The sequence below is a fragment of the Coenobita brevimanus genome, chromosome 43, assembly GCF_032717465.1.
Source record: "Coenobita brevimanus isolate Jiangsu-jjx chromosome 43, ASM3271746v2, whole genome shotgun sequence".
Lineage (NCBI taxonomy): Eukaryota > Metazoa > Arthropoda > Malacostraca > Decapoda > Coenobitidae > Coenobita > Coenobita brevimanus.
Window position 1 is genome coordinate 26,198,158 of NC_136996.1, and position 14,803 is coordinate 26,212,960.

A 14,803-nucleotide genomic window follows, 5' to 3' on the forward strand; every position below is an offset into this window, starting at 1 on the left:
TGTGTGTGTGTGTGTGTGTGTGTGTGTGTGTGTGTGTGTGCTTTTGCTGCTTATTGCACGTTGATCTGTGGCAGAATAAGATAATGCTACGACTCTGCATCCTTTCCATAGCACTTCTTCGTAACTATAGCATCGTGCTGTAGTGTTAATCTGTTGTTACGATTGAGTATTCGAGGATGATGTGGAAAATTTAGGCCAGTTTTAAATGAAAGGGGCACAGAAAGTTTCCCACGCACAATTAAGATAATAACGCATTACATGACGTGTACCATAGATACTGAAATGAGAAAACAAGATATAATGAGTTCTTTATACCTGGTTATATTCCCAGAGAGAGAGAGAGAGAATAGCCATTCTTCTCCTAGAGTTCACCACCCCGTGTGCCATGTTTTACCTACTATGCAGTGTCCCAGCCGTGATGTAACTAACCTTGGAGGCATTCACAGAAAAATGACTGCCACCAAATTTTTCCTACTCGTCTCTCTCTCTCTCTCTCTCTCTCTCTCTCTCTCTCTCTCTCTCTCTCTCTCTCTCTCTCTCTCTCTCACACACACACACACACACACACACATATGACTAACTCTGTAATAAAACCAATATCAGTTCTGTGTTAATTGGCAGGGCAGCCTTGAGTAAACACATTTATATATAGCACTACTTCCGGTACATGGTGATGACGGTGGTGTGATGGCAGTGGTGCAGTTGTGTGTGTGTGTGTGTGTGTGTGTGTGTGTGTGTGTGTGTGTGTGTGTGTGTGTGTGTGTGTGTGTGTGTGCGCGCGCGCGCGACCCACCCTGCTATGCAAAATTTCTCGGCAGTCGACTTTCCATAGCACGTTTTCATGACTAGCGTCCTATTCTGGTGTTAACCTCTCATTTAAGATGGAGAGATGGCAAGTTTTTGATCAAGTTAGAATAAAAAAAAGTACATCTGTGATCTGAATAATCTGCAGTGATTGGCTGTATACAGTATATTGCAACATAAACCTGATTAAATGGCCATGCTGTAATGCCATTTAGGTTAGTTGAATAATTCCAGATGTCAGCAGGCCCACAGTGCACCGACACTTCTTTGAGCTCTACTCTTTTCTCTCTAACTTGACCTAAAATTACCATCTCTCCATCTAAAATTGCCAGCTGTAACAATAGATTAACATCAGAATATGATGCTTGTCAGTAGTAGTCACGAAAAAGTACTTGGCAGAGAATATAGAGCCTTATATCATTTTTTCTGCAACTACGCTGTGATCTACAGTAGGCTGCAAAGGGATGAAAATCTGAGCCAAAAAGTGAAAATAGTATCAGCACTCTCCCCCGCTGACTCAGATGGTGTAATTATTATTATTATTATTATTATTATTATTATTATTATCATTATTTTCGGGACGAAGATGCACTTGACAGGTTAGTGATGATTGGCTGAATGCTAAAGGTCCCAATAACATTGTTGTATTTGAGTTAGACAATAAGTTTCGATTCATATTACCGGTAATTATTTGAAATATATACAACGATGTTATTCGGACATGTTGCATTCACCCAGTCATCACCAGCCTGTCAAGTGCATCTTCGCCTCGATTTAAAAAAAAAAAACAAAAAAAAAACAGTATAGTAATAGCATTAGGTGGCCGGCAGTTGTGTTGGTGGTGGTGGTGATAATAATGATGATCTGAATAATAATGATATAGGAGACTGTGGTTGTGTCATGAGTGAAGTGTCAGTTTGAAATGGTTATTGTCCTTTCACCTTAGCCTGTCCCAGATATACTGTACGTCCTTCTGCAGCTTATTTCACGTAGTGGTACAAAAAGACTGCATCCTTTCCATGGGACTTTTTTTTCGTGACTAACATTATATTCTTGCGTTTATCTGTTACTATAACTCAGTATTTAGGATGGAGAAATGACAATTTTAGGCCAAGTTAGAGTAAAAAGGGTACAGTGTCCACAATTTTCCTATTCCATCTTCAGCACCACCTCTTCTCGCCGCCTTGCATAATACCTGTAGTATCAGCGAACCGGCATCTGTGTGCAAGTGACCATATAGAGGGCTGTGGTACTGCCGTCAGCTCAGTGTTGTGGGCTGGACTACAGGTGGAAGCAGATAGTTACGTACACACACCTACTAACGTTGCTGTGCAGGTGAGGTTCTCTGCCAGCTCTTGCATATCAGTTTATTTAGATATCTGGTACGTTTATATTTTCGTTTCTGGTATATTTGCGATCAGTGTCGAAATGTATTTTCATCTTCGACTAGTTGCAAACTTTTTTTTTTATTCAGCTCCCCTCTGATGGGTTAAAGCGTATTTCCATTTACATTTACATCATTGTCATTAACAGTCTGGAGAGTAAATATTTCTCTAAGCTGAATAAAACTGTCAAAATAGCATTGTGATATCATTCGTGCAAAAAAAAAAAAAAAAAAAAAAATCCTTGTTATACGCTTACAAACTGGTGTTTTTTTACGTGGCCAGTCCCTTTGGAAAAGAATTTTTTTATGTTGTATGGAAAACTACAGATTCCCTTCTTTTTATCATCATCGCAAGTGCCAGGTAAGTGAGGGCAAAGCGTTTTTTTTTTTTTTCTTAAACTGAATTAAACTTTGACTAGACTCAGACCACTAATCCTACGCACGTATTCCAGCAATTCCAGTCCATGTCACCCAATTCTTTCCATCCCTTTGACGGTTTCATGGCACGATGCAGGTCACATGATGGACACACACACACACACACACACACACACACACACACACACACACACACACACTCTCTCTCTCTCTCTCTCTCTCTCTCTCTCTCTCTCTCTCTCTCTCTGTCTTGCCCGTCACGAAAAGGTGCTATGAATAGATGTAGGGCCGTATTATTGTCTAATTTTATAACCGAACTAGGAGAAGTAAACAGAAAAAGGACGAAATTCTCCAAGTTTATACATTATTACAATACACTGGCTTTTTACAGAGCAAACCGAGACGGGGTTGTCACTGCTGCATCTGTTGAGCCACGTGCTGTCGATACGCATTAATTAAAGCCATTTTCTTATAGGTAACAACGATGCCTCAACTTCCTGCATTGTTGGCCGTGGCGAGGGTGTCACTGCCATTGCTGTTACAGCTGCTGCCTCCACCTGCATCAGCTCAGGTCTGTCTGGCAGTCTGTTTTGTCCACCTAATCTGTCTGTGTCAGTCTGTCAGTCTATCTATTTATATGTCGGTCTGTCTACTTAATACCCATATTTGTCTAGCTAATCGACTTATAGATAGGTATACAGATAGACAGGTGGGTAGAAAACTAGATAAGCGGATAGATGTATACAGATACCCGCCTAAACCCCGGACGGAGTAACCACAAACGAATCTCCTCAGTGCCACTCTGTCCTTCGCCATCAGGCTGCCCTACCTTCAAGTCACCACCCTCATTCTTTTACCTCTCCACTGCATCTCTTCCTCGGTCTTCGTCTCCCCCTCTCCCTCTTCATTTCTCTTACATACTCACCTAGTTAGTCTCTCATCTCCACCCTCTCCACATGGTTAAACAGTATTTGGGTACTTTATAGGGCACTGCAATCTCGACTTATAATTTTCATGTAATTAATCACATAATTCAGAAAGTTACAGTACTGAAGTTTGTATTGTAGGTGTCATGTAATTATGGTGCCATATTTTAAAAAGTTACTACTTAAGTTTGTATTGTAGGTGTCATAAGATTAGTGTCGTAATTCAGAAAGTTACTACTAGAGTTTGTAAAATTATAATGTCATAACTCTAAAAGTTACTACTGACGTTTGTAGTGTAGGCGTCAGTTTTATAGTGTCAGAATTCAAAAAGTTACTACTGAAGTTTGTATTTTAGGTGTCATATAATTACAATGTCATAATTTAGAGAATTAGTAATGAAGTTTGCATGAAAGGTGTCATAAAATTAGCGTCATAGTTCAAAAAGTTGGTAATGATTTTCGTATTGTGCCATAAAGAAGGCTGGGGTGCGGACAAAAATATAAATCCAGCTACTAACGATAAATGAAAAAACTGAAGCAATGACTTTCAAAACCTAGTAATGCAGTCCTCAGAGTCCAGCAGCTTCTCAAAATATTATGTAAGAGTCTCATAATTATTGGACTAAAACAAATGGAGCTATTATAACATCTGTACCGAATTTCATATTTAACTGATTTTTGCTTACTGTAATTAAACTCTCGTTGGAAAATATTATTTTCAAATGGAGAAGAAAGCTCCATTTTTCTTTTTCTTCTTTATCTTCTTTTTTCTTTCTTCCTAAACTTTTTTTTTCTTTTTCATTCATTCTTTCTTTCTTACCAGATGATGGGAGGAGAAATTGCCCAGATACGCTTGTCCGGTGGGCTGGGTCCGAACGAGGGAAACGTAGAGGTGAGTGGGTATGGGGGTGAGTGAGTATGCGGGTGAGCGGGTAGGGTAGAAGGCTGTGGGGGTAGGGTAGGAGAGTGAGTGGGTATGGGGGTGAGTGAGTTGGGTAGGAGGGTGTCTGGGCAGGGGTGAGTGGATAGGGGTATGGGTGAGTGGAGGAGAGTGAGCAGAGGGGAATAAGAAGTGTGAGTGCGTAGGGGTATGAGTGGGTAGTGATGGCGATGTTAATGATGATGCTGCTGATGATATTGATGGCGAGAATATTGAAGATGGGGAGTGATAATGGATGATAAAGTGACGATATTAATGACGATCATGATTATTTTAATGACAACGATGATGATGATGATAAATGACCCTGTTGATGATGTTGACAACGGATGATAAATGACAGTGGTGATGATGATATGAAACAATGCCTTATTATCACCCGCCTTTACCAGGCGGAGCGATAATGTTTTTGCTCCTGTGTGTGTGTGTGTGTGTGTGTGTGTGTGTGTGTGTGTGTGTGTGTGTGTGTGTGTGTGTTCCCATTATATCTCATGAACGGCTTAAGCTATCAACATGAAACCTTCAGGGTATCAAGATATGGCCAAAATTTTAGACTTGGCCAACAGCATATTCTGGCGGCCGATTGGCATTGGGCTCCCGAATGCTTTTTTTTCATTTATTTATCTATGTAATGTTTATTTTTAATAGTTTTATTTATTTGATAAATTGACAGGTATCGGTAGGGGGTGCGTGGGGATACGTGTGTGATGATGGCTTTGGGTTTGACGAGGCGGATGTTGTGTGTCGCGACCTGGGCTACGAGGGCGCCACCTCCTTCACCAGAAACAATCACTTCGGCACTAACTCTCCCGGTACAGCACGACATTGAGTTCTCTCTCTCTCTCTCTCTCTCTCTCACACACACACACACACACACACACACACACAGGACGCTACATCCTAACAATAAAAAAATAAGATACTTGGGCACAAACTCTCGGTGAAGTACCCCTTGCCCTTCTCTCTCTGTCATCTGATTTATAGGAAAACAATGAGATTTGAGAGTCTGAACAGAGGTAGCAGAAGTATTGCTCTTTTATATGCACAGAAGGGGTTTATATTGTTACAGGTCAAGCAGCAGATATTCATTAACAATCGTATTCGTCGCTGATTTTCTTCCTATGGGGGTGGCACCTGACAGATTATATCCTCTGTGTTTGGGCATTCTGTGCGGCGAAGATTACAAGTGATGTAAGTGGAATGAATGCAAATGTGTATGACGCGTGTGAATAATGCACTGGTATGTGTATGTGGATAACAGTTTTGGTATAAAGGCCGCTGTGCTGGTGAATGGGTGTAATATGTGTGCATTTCTTGGTTGGAGCGGCTCCTGAAAGATAAGAAAGTCCCAGTCAGAATTTTTACATGGTGAGGAGGGGTACATATCTTTGTTCAGTAGGCTGACCAACGAACAATTCTAAGATGAATCAGTACCGAAGGAGAACTGCTGTCCAGAGTCCAGCATATTGCTGGTTCTCAAAGGGAGGGTTTACTGTGGGAGGGTGAAATAATGCCAGATTTGAAATGCTGTCCACGAGATCTAGTGGCTGCTGGTTATTACCTCCGCCAAGGAGGTTATGTTTTCACCCCTGTCCGTTTGTTTGTTTGTTGGTTGGTTGGTTGGTTTGTGAGCAAGATTACACAAAAACTACAGGACGGATTTCCACGAAACTTGGTAGAAGAATGGGCCTTGGCCCAGAATAGACTCCATTAAATTTTGGTGCGGATCCGGATAAAAGTGAGGATCCAGGAATTTTTTTTCATTTTAACATTACGAGATAGGGCGTTTTTCGACATTTTCGTAAATTTTTAAGTGAATATTGTATGGATCTTGATGAAAAAAATTAGGCATATTTAGGATGCTGGTATCTACGAATGTGTATGGTTTGGCGCAGATCCATATAAAAATCCGGATCTATATAGCGGATTTAAATATGCTTTCATAGGGGGGTAGTCTTTTTCCAGCTGCCGTTCCATAATGCAGATTATGAAATGATATGCACTGTTTTGTTGGCTGCTATAGTGAGTTAAAAAATTATGAATAAGAGTCATGGGTAGTTTAAAATTGTGTTACAACTTACAGGGTTATGAGTTTGATACTGGATTAGACTTGATTGAATGAAAAGAAACTGCATGTTGGGCCTTGGCGGAGGTATGCGCTCTACTGTGTGCCATTCTAGTTTATAGGATTTTTTTTAACGTGTCTTTGATCAGACTTGTCATTATGACGCGATGGGTTCTCCAATGGACGAGTCATGAGACGAGTCAGAGCCAAAAGACTTAGTGTGCGATGGTTTTCTACTTGACCTCTCTCTGGGGTTCAGAAGGAGCCCAAGTTAGCTGTCGTAGCCAGGTTCCACTGAGAAATTATTTCTTCGAGCTGTGGATTAGCTTATCATCAAATGCAGGACCATTCCTGGCTGATTTAGTGGAAGTAACTGAAAAACTTGAACATTGATGGATAATGCTGTGTGTCAGGGGTCGTACGTATTACCTACATATTATTATAAGAGTATTATACCTTACTTATTATCACCACATCACCGTCCCCATCATCATCATCCTCAGAGGACCAACCTCGCTGTTTTCATATTCCACTAAAATAAAGGGAACTGGCACAGTAATGTAATGACAATGACAGTGATGGTGACGTTGATGACGTCTGTGATGAAAATGTTCGTTAACGAAGATGTCGATGGTGATGATGGTGATATGTTGGTGCCAATATTGATGGCTGTGATAAAGACGGGGACCAGGTCAACGCTGCCTACACGATACAACTATAAGTACTTATCCCCCCTTCCTTCCCGTTCCCGGCAGAGTGGCGTCGCAGCTCGGTCAAGTACTGGCTGGACCGTGTCAACTGCTCAGCCGCCTCCTCCTTCAGCCAATGTGCTTCCAAAGGCATCGGCAACCATGACTGTGGACCCACCGAGGTAACCGTAAAAACTGATTGTCTGCCTTGCTGAACCTCGTGGAGTTGATAGCATTGATTTAAGCCTTGTTCCAAACATACTCACCCCACACAGCCTTAATTAACCCGGTGAAGTCGACGGAAAAGGAAACATTTTTCAAAGCATTCACACATCGCTCTGACTCGGTGAGTCTCGTGTAGTCTTCTGGGAATACGCATCTCACACATTCTCTTCACTCTTTCTGTCTGCGTTCTCACCCAGTGTGCTTCCCAGGCCTTCTTCAGGCATGAATGTAGACCCACTGAGGTGAACTTACACATCTCGTATTGCCTTTTTATTCTTCTCTTGCATCACGCCCAACCAGCATACATTCGTTAGTCAGTTTCAGCACACCTACTCCTGCTCTTGGCTCAAGGGAAGTCGTAGCCAAGATTTCACATCGAACGAAAACCTGCTGATGGCAATACAAAGCTTTAGTCACGTTGCACAAATAAGTTTCATTGCAAGCGGTTCCTCGTGCAGACCAGCGAAACGTCGACCTTACCATTGGACACGGGCCCGTACTCCTGTCGGTTAATGAAGCTTCCTAACACCTCTTCTTAGGCAATTTATTTTGCTCATTACGTCATGCTCTCTTCTTCTGTGATATTTATCTAGTGTCACCACACTCTTCATAAATAACGTACAAAATAATAACCGCCCGTAACCAAAAATAACTCGCTGAGGAATAAGTGCTAGGGAGCTCCTTAAGAGATGGGAATAAGGGCCTTGATCTTTGTTTTATGAGTTCTGGCCACGATTCCCTCCAGCCAAGGGTAGAATGAAGTGGTGAGCAGAACTACGGCTTGCCAGTGTGCTGGCAGGGACTTCGTTACGCATGACTATAGCCTCAGTGAGGTTGTCCATGTGGAAAAGAAATCGAGGCTTCAGTTTGCAAAACATGTTCCTTCCAAAAAATGGCGTACAAAAAAAAAAAAAAATAGTCAGTCATGTTTGTTTTTTTAATACATGGACACATTGCAATGAAGACTGGAGACTTTAAACAATGGAAAAAACGGAACGACTGTTTCAGAGTTGATAACGAAAATGAATGTGGAGAAAAGCTAGTTTATTTCTCCGCAGCTCACTATATTTCTATCACATGTTCTGTCCGCCATTTTATTCACTTTGACCCGCTTTCTGACATTCATCTTAGTCCATCTTTTTCTCTCTTTGTGTGTGAGTGTTTCTCTGTTTGTGTGTGTGCGTTTATTTTTGTGTGTGTTTTGTCTGTGTTTGTGTGTTGTTTGTGTATAGTTTGTGTTTGTTTGTGTATGTGATCATTGAGAAAATTCAAGTGTGTGTGTGTGTGTGTGTGTGTGTGTGTGTGTGTGTGTGTGTGTGTGTGTGTGTGTGTGTGTGTGTGTGTGCGCACACACACACACGCACACACACACACACACGCACGAGCGCATTTAGTATGTATGTATACTGTGTGTGCGCGTGCCGTGTGAGGGTAAATGTGCGTGCCGTGTATGGGCATGTGTGTGTGTGGGGGTGGGGTGTTGAACCAGCCTTGCGTGTACAGGTATGTGTGTGTCTTTGTGTGTTAGAAATAATTTTATTTGCATGTGTGTGTGTGTGTGTGTGTGTGTGTGTGTGTGTGTGTGTGTGTGTGTGTGTGTGTGTGTGTGTGTAAAAAATGTGGTATATACTAATATATAATCCACCCCGGTACAGATTGCCGGGGTACAGTGCCTTGTGGAGGGGTCCCCGTGCGATGCCAAACAGTTCCCCTGCCCCGGTTCATCCACCTGTCTGGACCGGGACACGGTGTGTGATGGTAAACCAGACTGCCCACAAGCAAGGTTGGTCATTAAGTCTTTCAGTAATTACATACGTATATATAATAGATAGATAGATAGATATAGATCTATCTATCTATATAATATTACTACGAAAATTGTAATTATTATCATCAATATCGTCACCGTCATTCGTCAGCCACTAGTTATTTTCCTTCACTTATGTTATCATTGGTCAGTCAGCGTCAGTCATTAGTTAACGATCAGTAAGTCAGTCACATTATATCACAAGTCAAAAATCATCCATGTCAGTTACCAGCCAATCATCATTCATCATCATTCTTTTCTTATTCATTCATTACCATTATCACCATCTCTCCACCTAGTATTTATTATTATTATTATTAAACTCCCTTAAAGGCCTCCGGCAGCATTCCCGCTCGATTTCAAAAGGCTGTTATTTTAACTTCAATGCCCACAAAGAAGGTGATCCAGCTTAAAGCCGCCTTCGGCAGCCTTCGCTCGATGTCTGAAGGCCAGAAATGAGTCATAATTCGAGAACCGGTGTCTCGATTTGACTGGAAATCGTTTTATTCTTTGTCAGAGTATTTTAGCGGTACCTTGCTCTCACAAAAATTGCGCTGCAATACACCGTTTTTTTGCTGTGTTAAAGTAACAAACGGACAAACCAACAAACATTCAGAAATTGGATCATTATAACATAGATTGTGCTCTAGTATTTTTTGTTTTCTTTCTAATAAATTGTGCTCGATTTTCTTTCGGAGATCTCAAAAACACATTTACATAAAATATGAGAACTCGTAGTAGCTGACCTCACCAACGTCTGGATCCTCCTTGATGCTGATCAGTGTCCAGTGCCCAGTTACTGCGTGCTTTAGTTTATGACTGATGAATTTAGTATAACGTTGGAGGGTAACTTATGCCCGTTTCCTCGTAGGCTTTAGGAGGTTATCTTACACCTCTTAATGACTTATTGCCTCCGGTAAGGGAAGTGAAGAGAGGTTATATACTCACTTGTGTCAGTTTGTTTATGTACAGTATAAAATAACTCAAAATTTGGTATTGGATTTCAATGAAATCTTGTGGACAGGTGGGTAACGAGTCAAAGAAGAGTTGATTAGGTTTTGAGATGGATCCGAATCTGGATGCAGTAATAAATCAAATTTTATTGGCCTTGGCGGAGGTATGCACTCTTGAGACTGTTTAACAAGGCAGACTTAGACAGTATACAATTAACTGACTACGTGAGACCGTAAAAGTACTGATCTAGTAGGAAAGAGGAACTGCAGCAGTAAATCATGAAATTTATTGACGTTGCTGGTGGTATGTGCTCTCTGAGTTACTTCTTGTTTTGTTTTTGCTCCTTATTGTTCTCTTGTATTTGTTTCTCTGTTTAATATGGACAAAGTCCACATAAGTAACACACACGACAATACTAACGTGATACAGGAAGAAATATGCATGCAAAGTGTTTGGAGCCTCTTTAACTGACAAGAATACGACCCAGGGAGTGTGGACGCCGTAGATTTTTATTGCCTTGCACTGTTAAGCCAGATACGGGCTATACTCGTCGTAGGTCATGGAGCTATACCAAAAACAACACGCCTTTTTTCCATACAGACACTGTAAATTAAGGGAAATGGTAAATCAGCTTAATAGGTAGCAAGGGAACTTTAACCAAATTATATTGTATTATGGGCTTGTTTTACAATGGGGTTTACTTGCTAAAAAGAACGTCAAAAAAGGCAACATGTGACAATTCACCCTTGTTATTAAATAGGGATACATATCTGCCTACGTTGTCTACCGTAGAATCCACTAATAATGATATGTGAGACTACACCAACTGGGTGGTGGACTCATCGTGTATACCTGCTTATGATCGGGGGTTTATTGTATAGCTACCACAGGCACAAATGAGGAGAAAAAAGTCGTCGAGTCAGCCTGGTAAGCACCGTCGGTCTATTCTTTGTACCAAACAGTGCAGAAAATAAGTTATTTTGAGAATGAAAACGGAAAAAAAAAGACAACTTGAACTACATAGTTAACTGCTAATGTGCCCATTTTCGTTGAACCCTTGGCTTATAGTACCACTATTGTTAGACATGGCATGTTGCCAGACAGTTTTGCAAAATATACAAAGCGTGCATTGAGGGTCTTCTTCGCTCATCTTGAGACCCACTATGTCCCTCCACGTTTCTCCCAGTTTCACAGTTGTTGAGCGTTTCATGAGCCAGAGCAATTACAGTATTCCTTTTTCCCTTCAGTACAGGAGATTTTATTGTAGTGAAGGTTTCTTTCAAAGTTTTCTCTGATAAAAAGAACAAGATAAGCCTACGCTACTCTGATATGCTTGGCGTCTTGTGACACAGGTAAAAAAGGCCCTCTAGAGTCAAAGGGCTTAACCTGCTGTGTGCATACTGGGAGAGACTTAAACTGGAGGGTTTAGATATAGTCTTCACTGACCTCTTCAGTATAGGAAACCTTTTCTTAAGGTGAATAAAATCGTCTGGCGGTGGCAAGTGATTGAAACTAATGAGGCATTTTTTTGTGTGTGAGCAAATGCATGACATTTCCTAATTTTTTCTTCTGGCGTAGTATCCCATTATACTTTATGGGTTAAACACAAAATCCCCTTTCTCGCGTAAGTGTGCATAACACGGTGGAGGGTACGTTTGAGTCGAAATTTTCCGGTATCATAACTATATCTGAAGCCAAATAGAACACGTGGCAGTACTGGAAGGGTTGTGTTGGCATCTCATTGTTCTACGCCCGTCTTTTTACACTTGTGCTACAAAATCATTTCAAAGGCATAAATCGAAAATCTGAGAAAGATTTATGGATACCAGGCCCATGTGCCAAGGGCGTAGCTAGGATCGTAGAGATGGGGTGACCAAACCTAATTTTAAGGTGACCAAAGAAGAAATTATTAGGGACATCCGATGATGTTCCCTTGGAAATTAGGGGTGGCCATTGGAATGGCCAGTCTTATTTCAGGGGTTGCCATTGCCACCCTGGCCACGTCTCTGCCAGATACATGCAATGTAAGTTTCAGGCCAGACAGGCCAGAAAATTCATTCGTGGGACTATAACAACGAGTATTTGTAAGAACTACAATAATTAGAAGAGACAGACAAAAAAATAAATATTGTAATATGTGGTCATAGTGAGGGTATAACTAACATGTTAACTTAAACCCATAGCGATGAGGCGGATGGTCTGTGTGAGGATGTTAGTGTGACGCGGGTGAGGAGCAACACTCCCACTGACATACCGAGGGCGGCCGTGGGATTGGTGACAATCAAGCACAAGGGGGAATGGGGCACGATCTGTGACGACTCATTCCTCTTCAACGACGCTAAGGTGAGATATGTTGCAAGGACCTCTTGGTAGGAAGCTAAACCAGTATTCTTGTTAGTTGCAGATTTCTAACGCCTCTTCCTTAACGATTTATTTTGCCTGTTATATATTATTGTTTCGTATGTTACGTTTGTGTTTTACAGCAGCACAGAACCCATAAATGAAGAACAGGAATAATATTGACGTACGAGATATAGAAGTAAAATGATATCGAAGAGGTACTGGGGAGCCCCTTAACCGATGTGTATACGACGCTTTGACTATGATTACGTGTTTTACATTTTATTCTTGCATTTGATTTTATTCTACTCTATCGACTATCCGAAATGAAAGGGTTAGATACACTCTTTATTACCCCTTTGCAATGAGATGTTACCCTAAAGTTCATCAAAATCGTCTCATAGCAGCGAAAATAAACCACAACGACGTCCTGGGGCTGAAGAGATTAAGCGAACACCTCTTTCTCAACGATATACTTTACGTGCGACGCATCAGCACTGAGGTGTTAGATTTCACTTTCATTGCCAGGTGCGTCTCCTAAGTTGATAAATTCGTCTGAAAATGACAAAATAAGCTTAAAAAAAATTATCAGAGGGCTACCCTAGTCTTCCACCGTTTCTCTCTTCCCAGACTCATAGCATAGTTTTGTTATACTAATTTCTATCTAACTTGGCCTAAAACTGTCATCGCTCCATCTTGAATGCTGAGTTGTAACAGTAGAGGAACACTAGAATATAATACGAACCACGAAGGACTGCTATGGAAAAGAAATAGAGCCGTAGCACTCTGTTTCTGCCATTGAGCTACAGGAAATAAAGTACAAAAGGACGAGTCTAGGCCAACTTAAGGTGAAAGAACTATAGTCATTATCATCTCTATTATAATCCACCACCAAAGGACCAGTACTTTTGGTGTTTCCTTTTCTTTGTACCAAGCTCTTTCACTACAGTAGCGCTTTTTTTTTTCTTTTTTTTTTCCCACTTTGGTTAACTCCTGATAATTTTACCCAGCTAATCCCTTCAGTACAGAGGCGTTGGCTTGTAAAATTCTAGCTATCTCAAAACTGTTTTATTTAGCCTTAGGGAGATTCTGAACGAGCGGGACTAGATATCACCTTCTCGCCTTCAGAGCGAGAGGGCTTTATTATTAAGTTTACTATAATTATGCGTATATGTAAATATGTATGCTTGTATGTACGTATGTATGTACGAAGTCATACAATGGGAAATCATTTCAGAATATACAGTACCATATAGAGCACCGAGATCAGCATTTGTGCCGGCTTCTCTGTAATAATACCCATATTACTGCATGTTACGGTAAAACTAAGGTAACTATCATAATCACATAGTTCATATTGTTGTTGCTGTTATCATTATTATTATTATTATTATTATTATTATTATTATTATTATTTTGTCTCCACTCTCCACAGCATGATATCGACACCTACTGATTTTGCTGCTTCATAACCAGCACTTTCCAATTGGGTGTCATTCTTTTATTTCTCCTTCAGTTAATTTCATACGTATATTATAATTGTTTCTTAGGTAAATTATCCTCAGACACCACTTGTTTTATTTATTTATTTATTTATTTATTTATTGTCTTTTGAAAGGATTTTGGGGTAAAATGTCAAGCCATGTGCGAGCAAACACGAAAGATTTTGGATTCTGTGTTCTTGTATGTTCACTGATCATCGTGGCAATTTGCACAGAGCTATGTCAGTGTATCATGGTTATGTGGAGACCATCCTGCATTCACTTCGAAATGTTGGCCATGTTTTTATTTATTTGTTTATTTATTTACTTCATCCATCCATCATCCAATCCTACGTTGCCCCATGAGGAGCGTAAGAGCCCGGGGGTAGGCAAGTTGGTCCTGACATTTAAGATGAGAGTGACCAGCCTCACTCATCCCTGAGTGGCATTACGTGAGCAATAACCCCAACCATCCCATGGATATAAACCTTCACCGGCTTAATCCGATTGGAGAGCCGTAATTACCCACTAAACCACCAGACGCCATAATTTGGTTATATGGTTACCACCCAGCATAGTAAATGGTTTCCTGGTGTACAGGAAACCATTCGGCTTGTCATTCAGTGTAGAGTCACCCACAGGCAGAAGGAAGAGGAAAGAATGAAGGACAGAAAGACAAAAGAGGGAATGTAAAGTCGCCTCTTAGGCAGAACAAGGAAAGAATGAAGTAAAGAAAGACAGAGGAGGAAGGAAGGAAAGGAGGAGAGGAAAGGGCAGACACCCGACAGCAGCACTACATCGAGTGAGTGAA

General features: G+C 40.9%; 1 protein-coding gene across 1 annotated transcript in view; it reads left to right on the plus strand.

The window, feature by feature from the left end:
- Positions 1-3,050: 3,050 nt before the first annotated feature.
- LOC145397862 (neurotrypsin-like) overlaps positions 3,051-14,803 on the plus strand; it is a 32,006-nt gene continuing 20,253 nt past the window's right edge. The window contains exons 1-6 of the mRNA XM_080270896.1: positions 3,051-3,137; positions 4,315-4,383; positions 5,105-5,243; positions 7,252-7,367; positions 9,066-9,193; positions 12,355-12,514. Coding sequence (XP_080127022.1) covers positions 3,051-3,137; positions 4,315-4,383; positions 5,105-5,243; positions 7,252-7,367; positions 9,066-9,193; positions 12,355-12,514 — 699 coding nt within the window. The remainder of the gene's footprint in view (positions 3,138-4,314; positions 4,384-5,104; positions 5,244-7,251; positions 7,368-9,065; positions 9,194-12,354; positions 12,515-14,803) is intronic.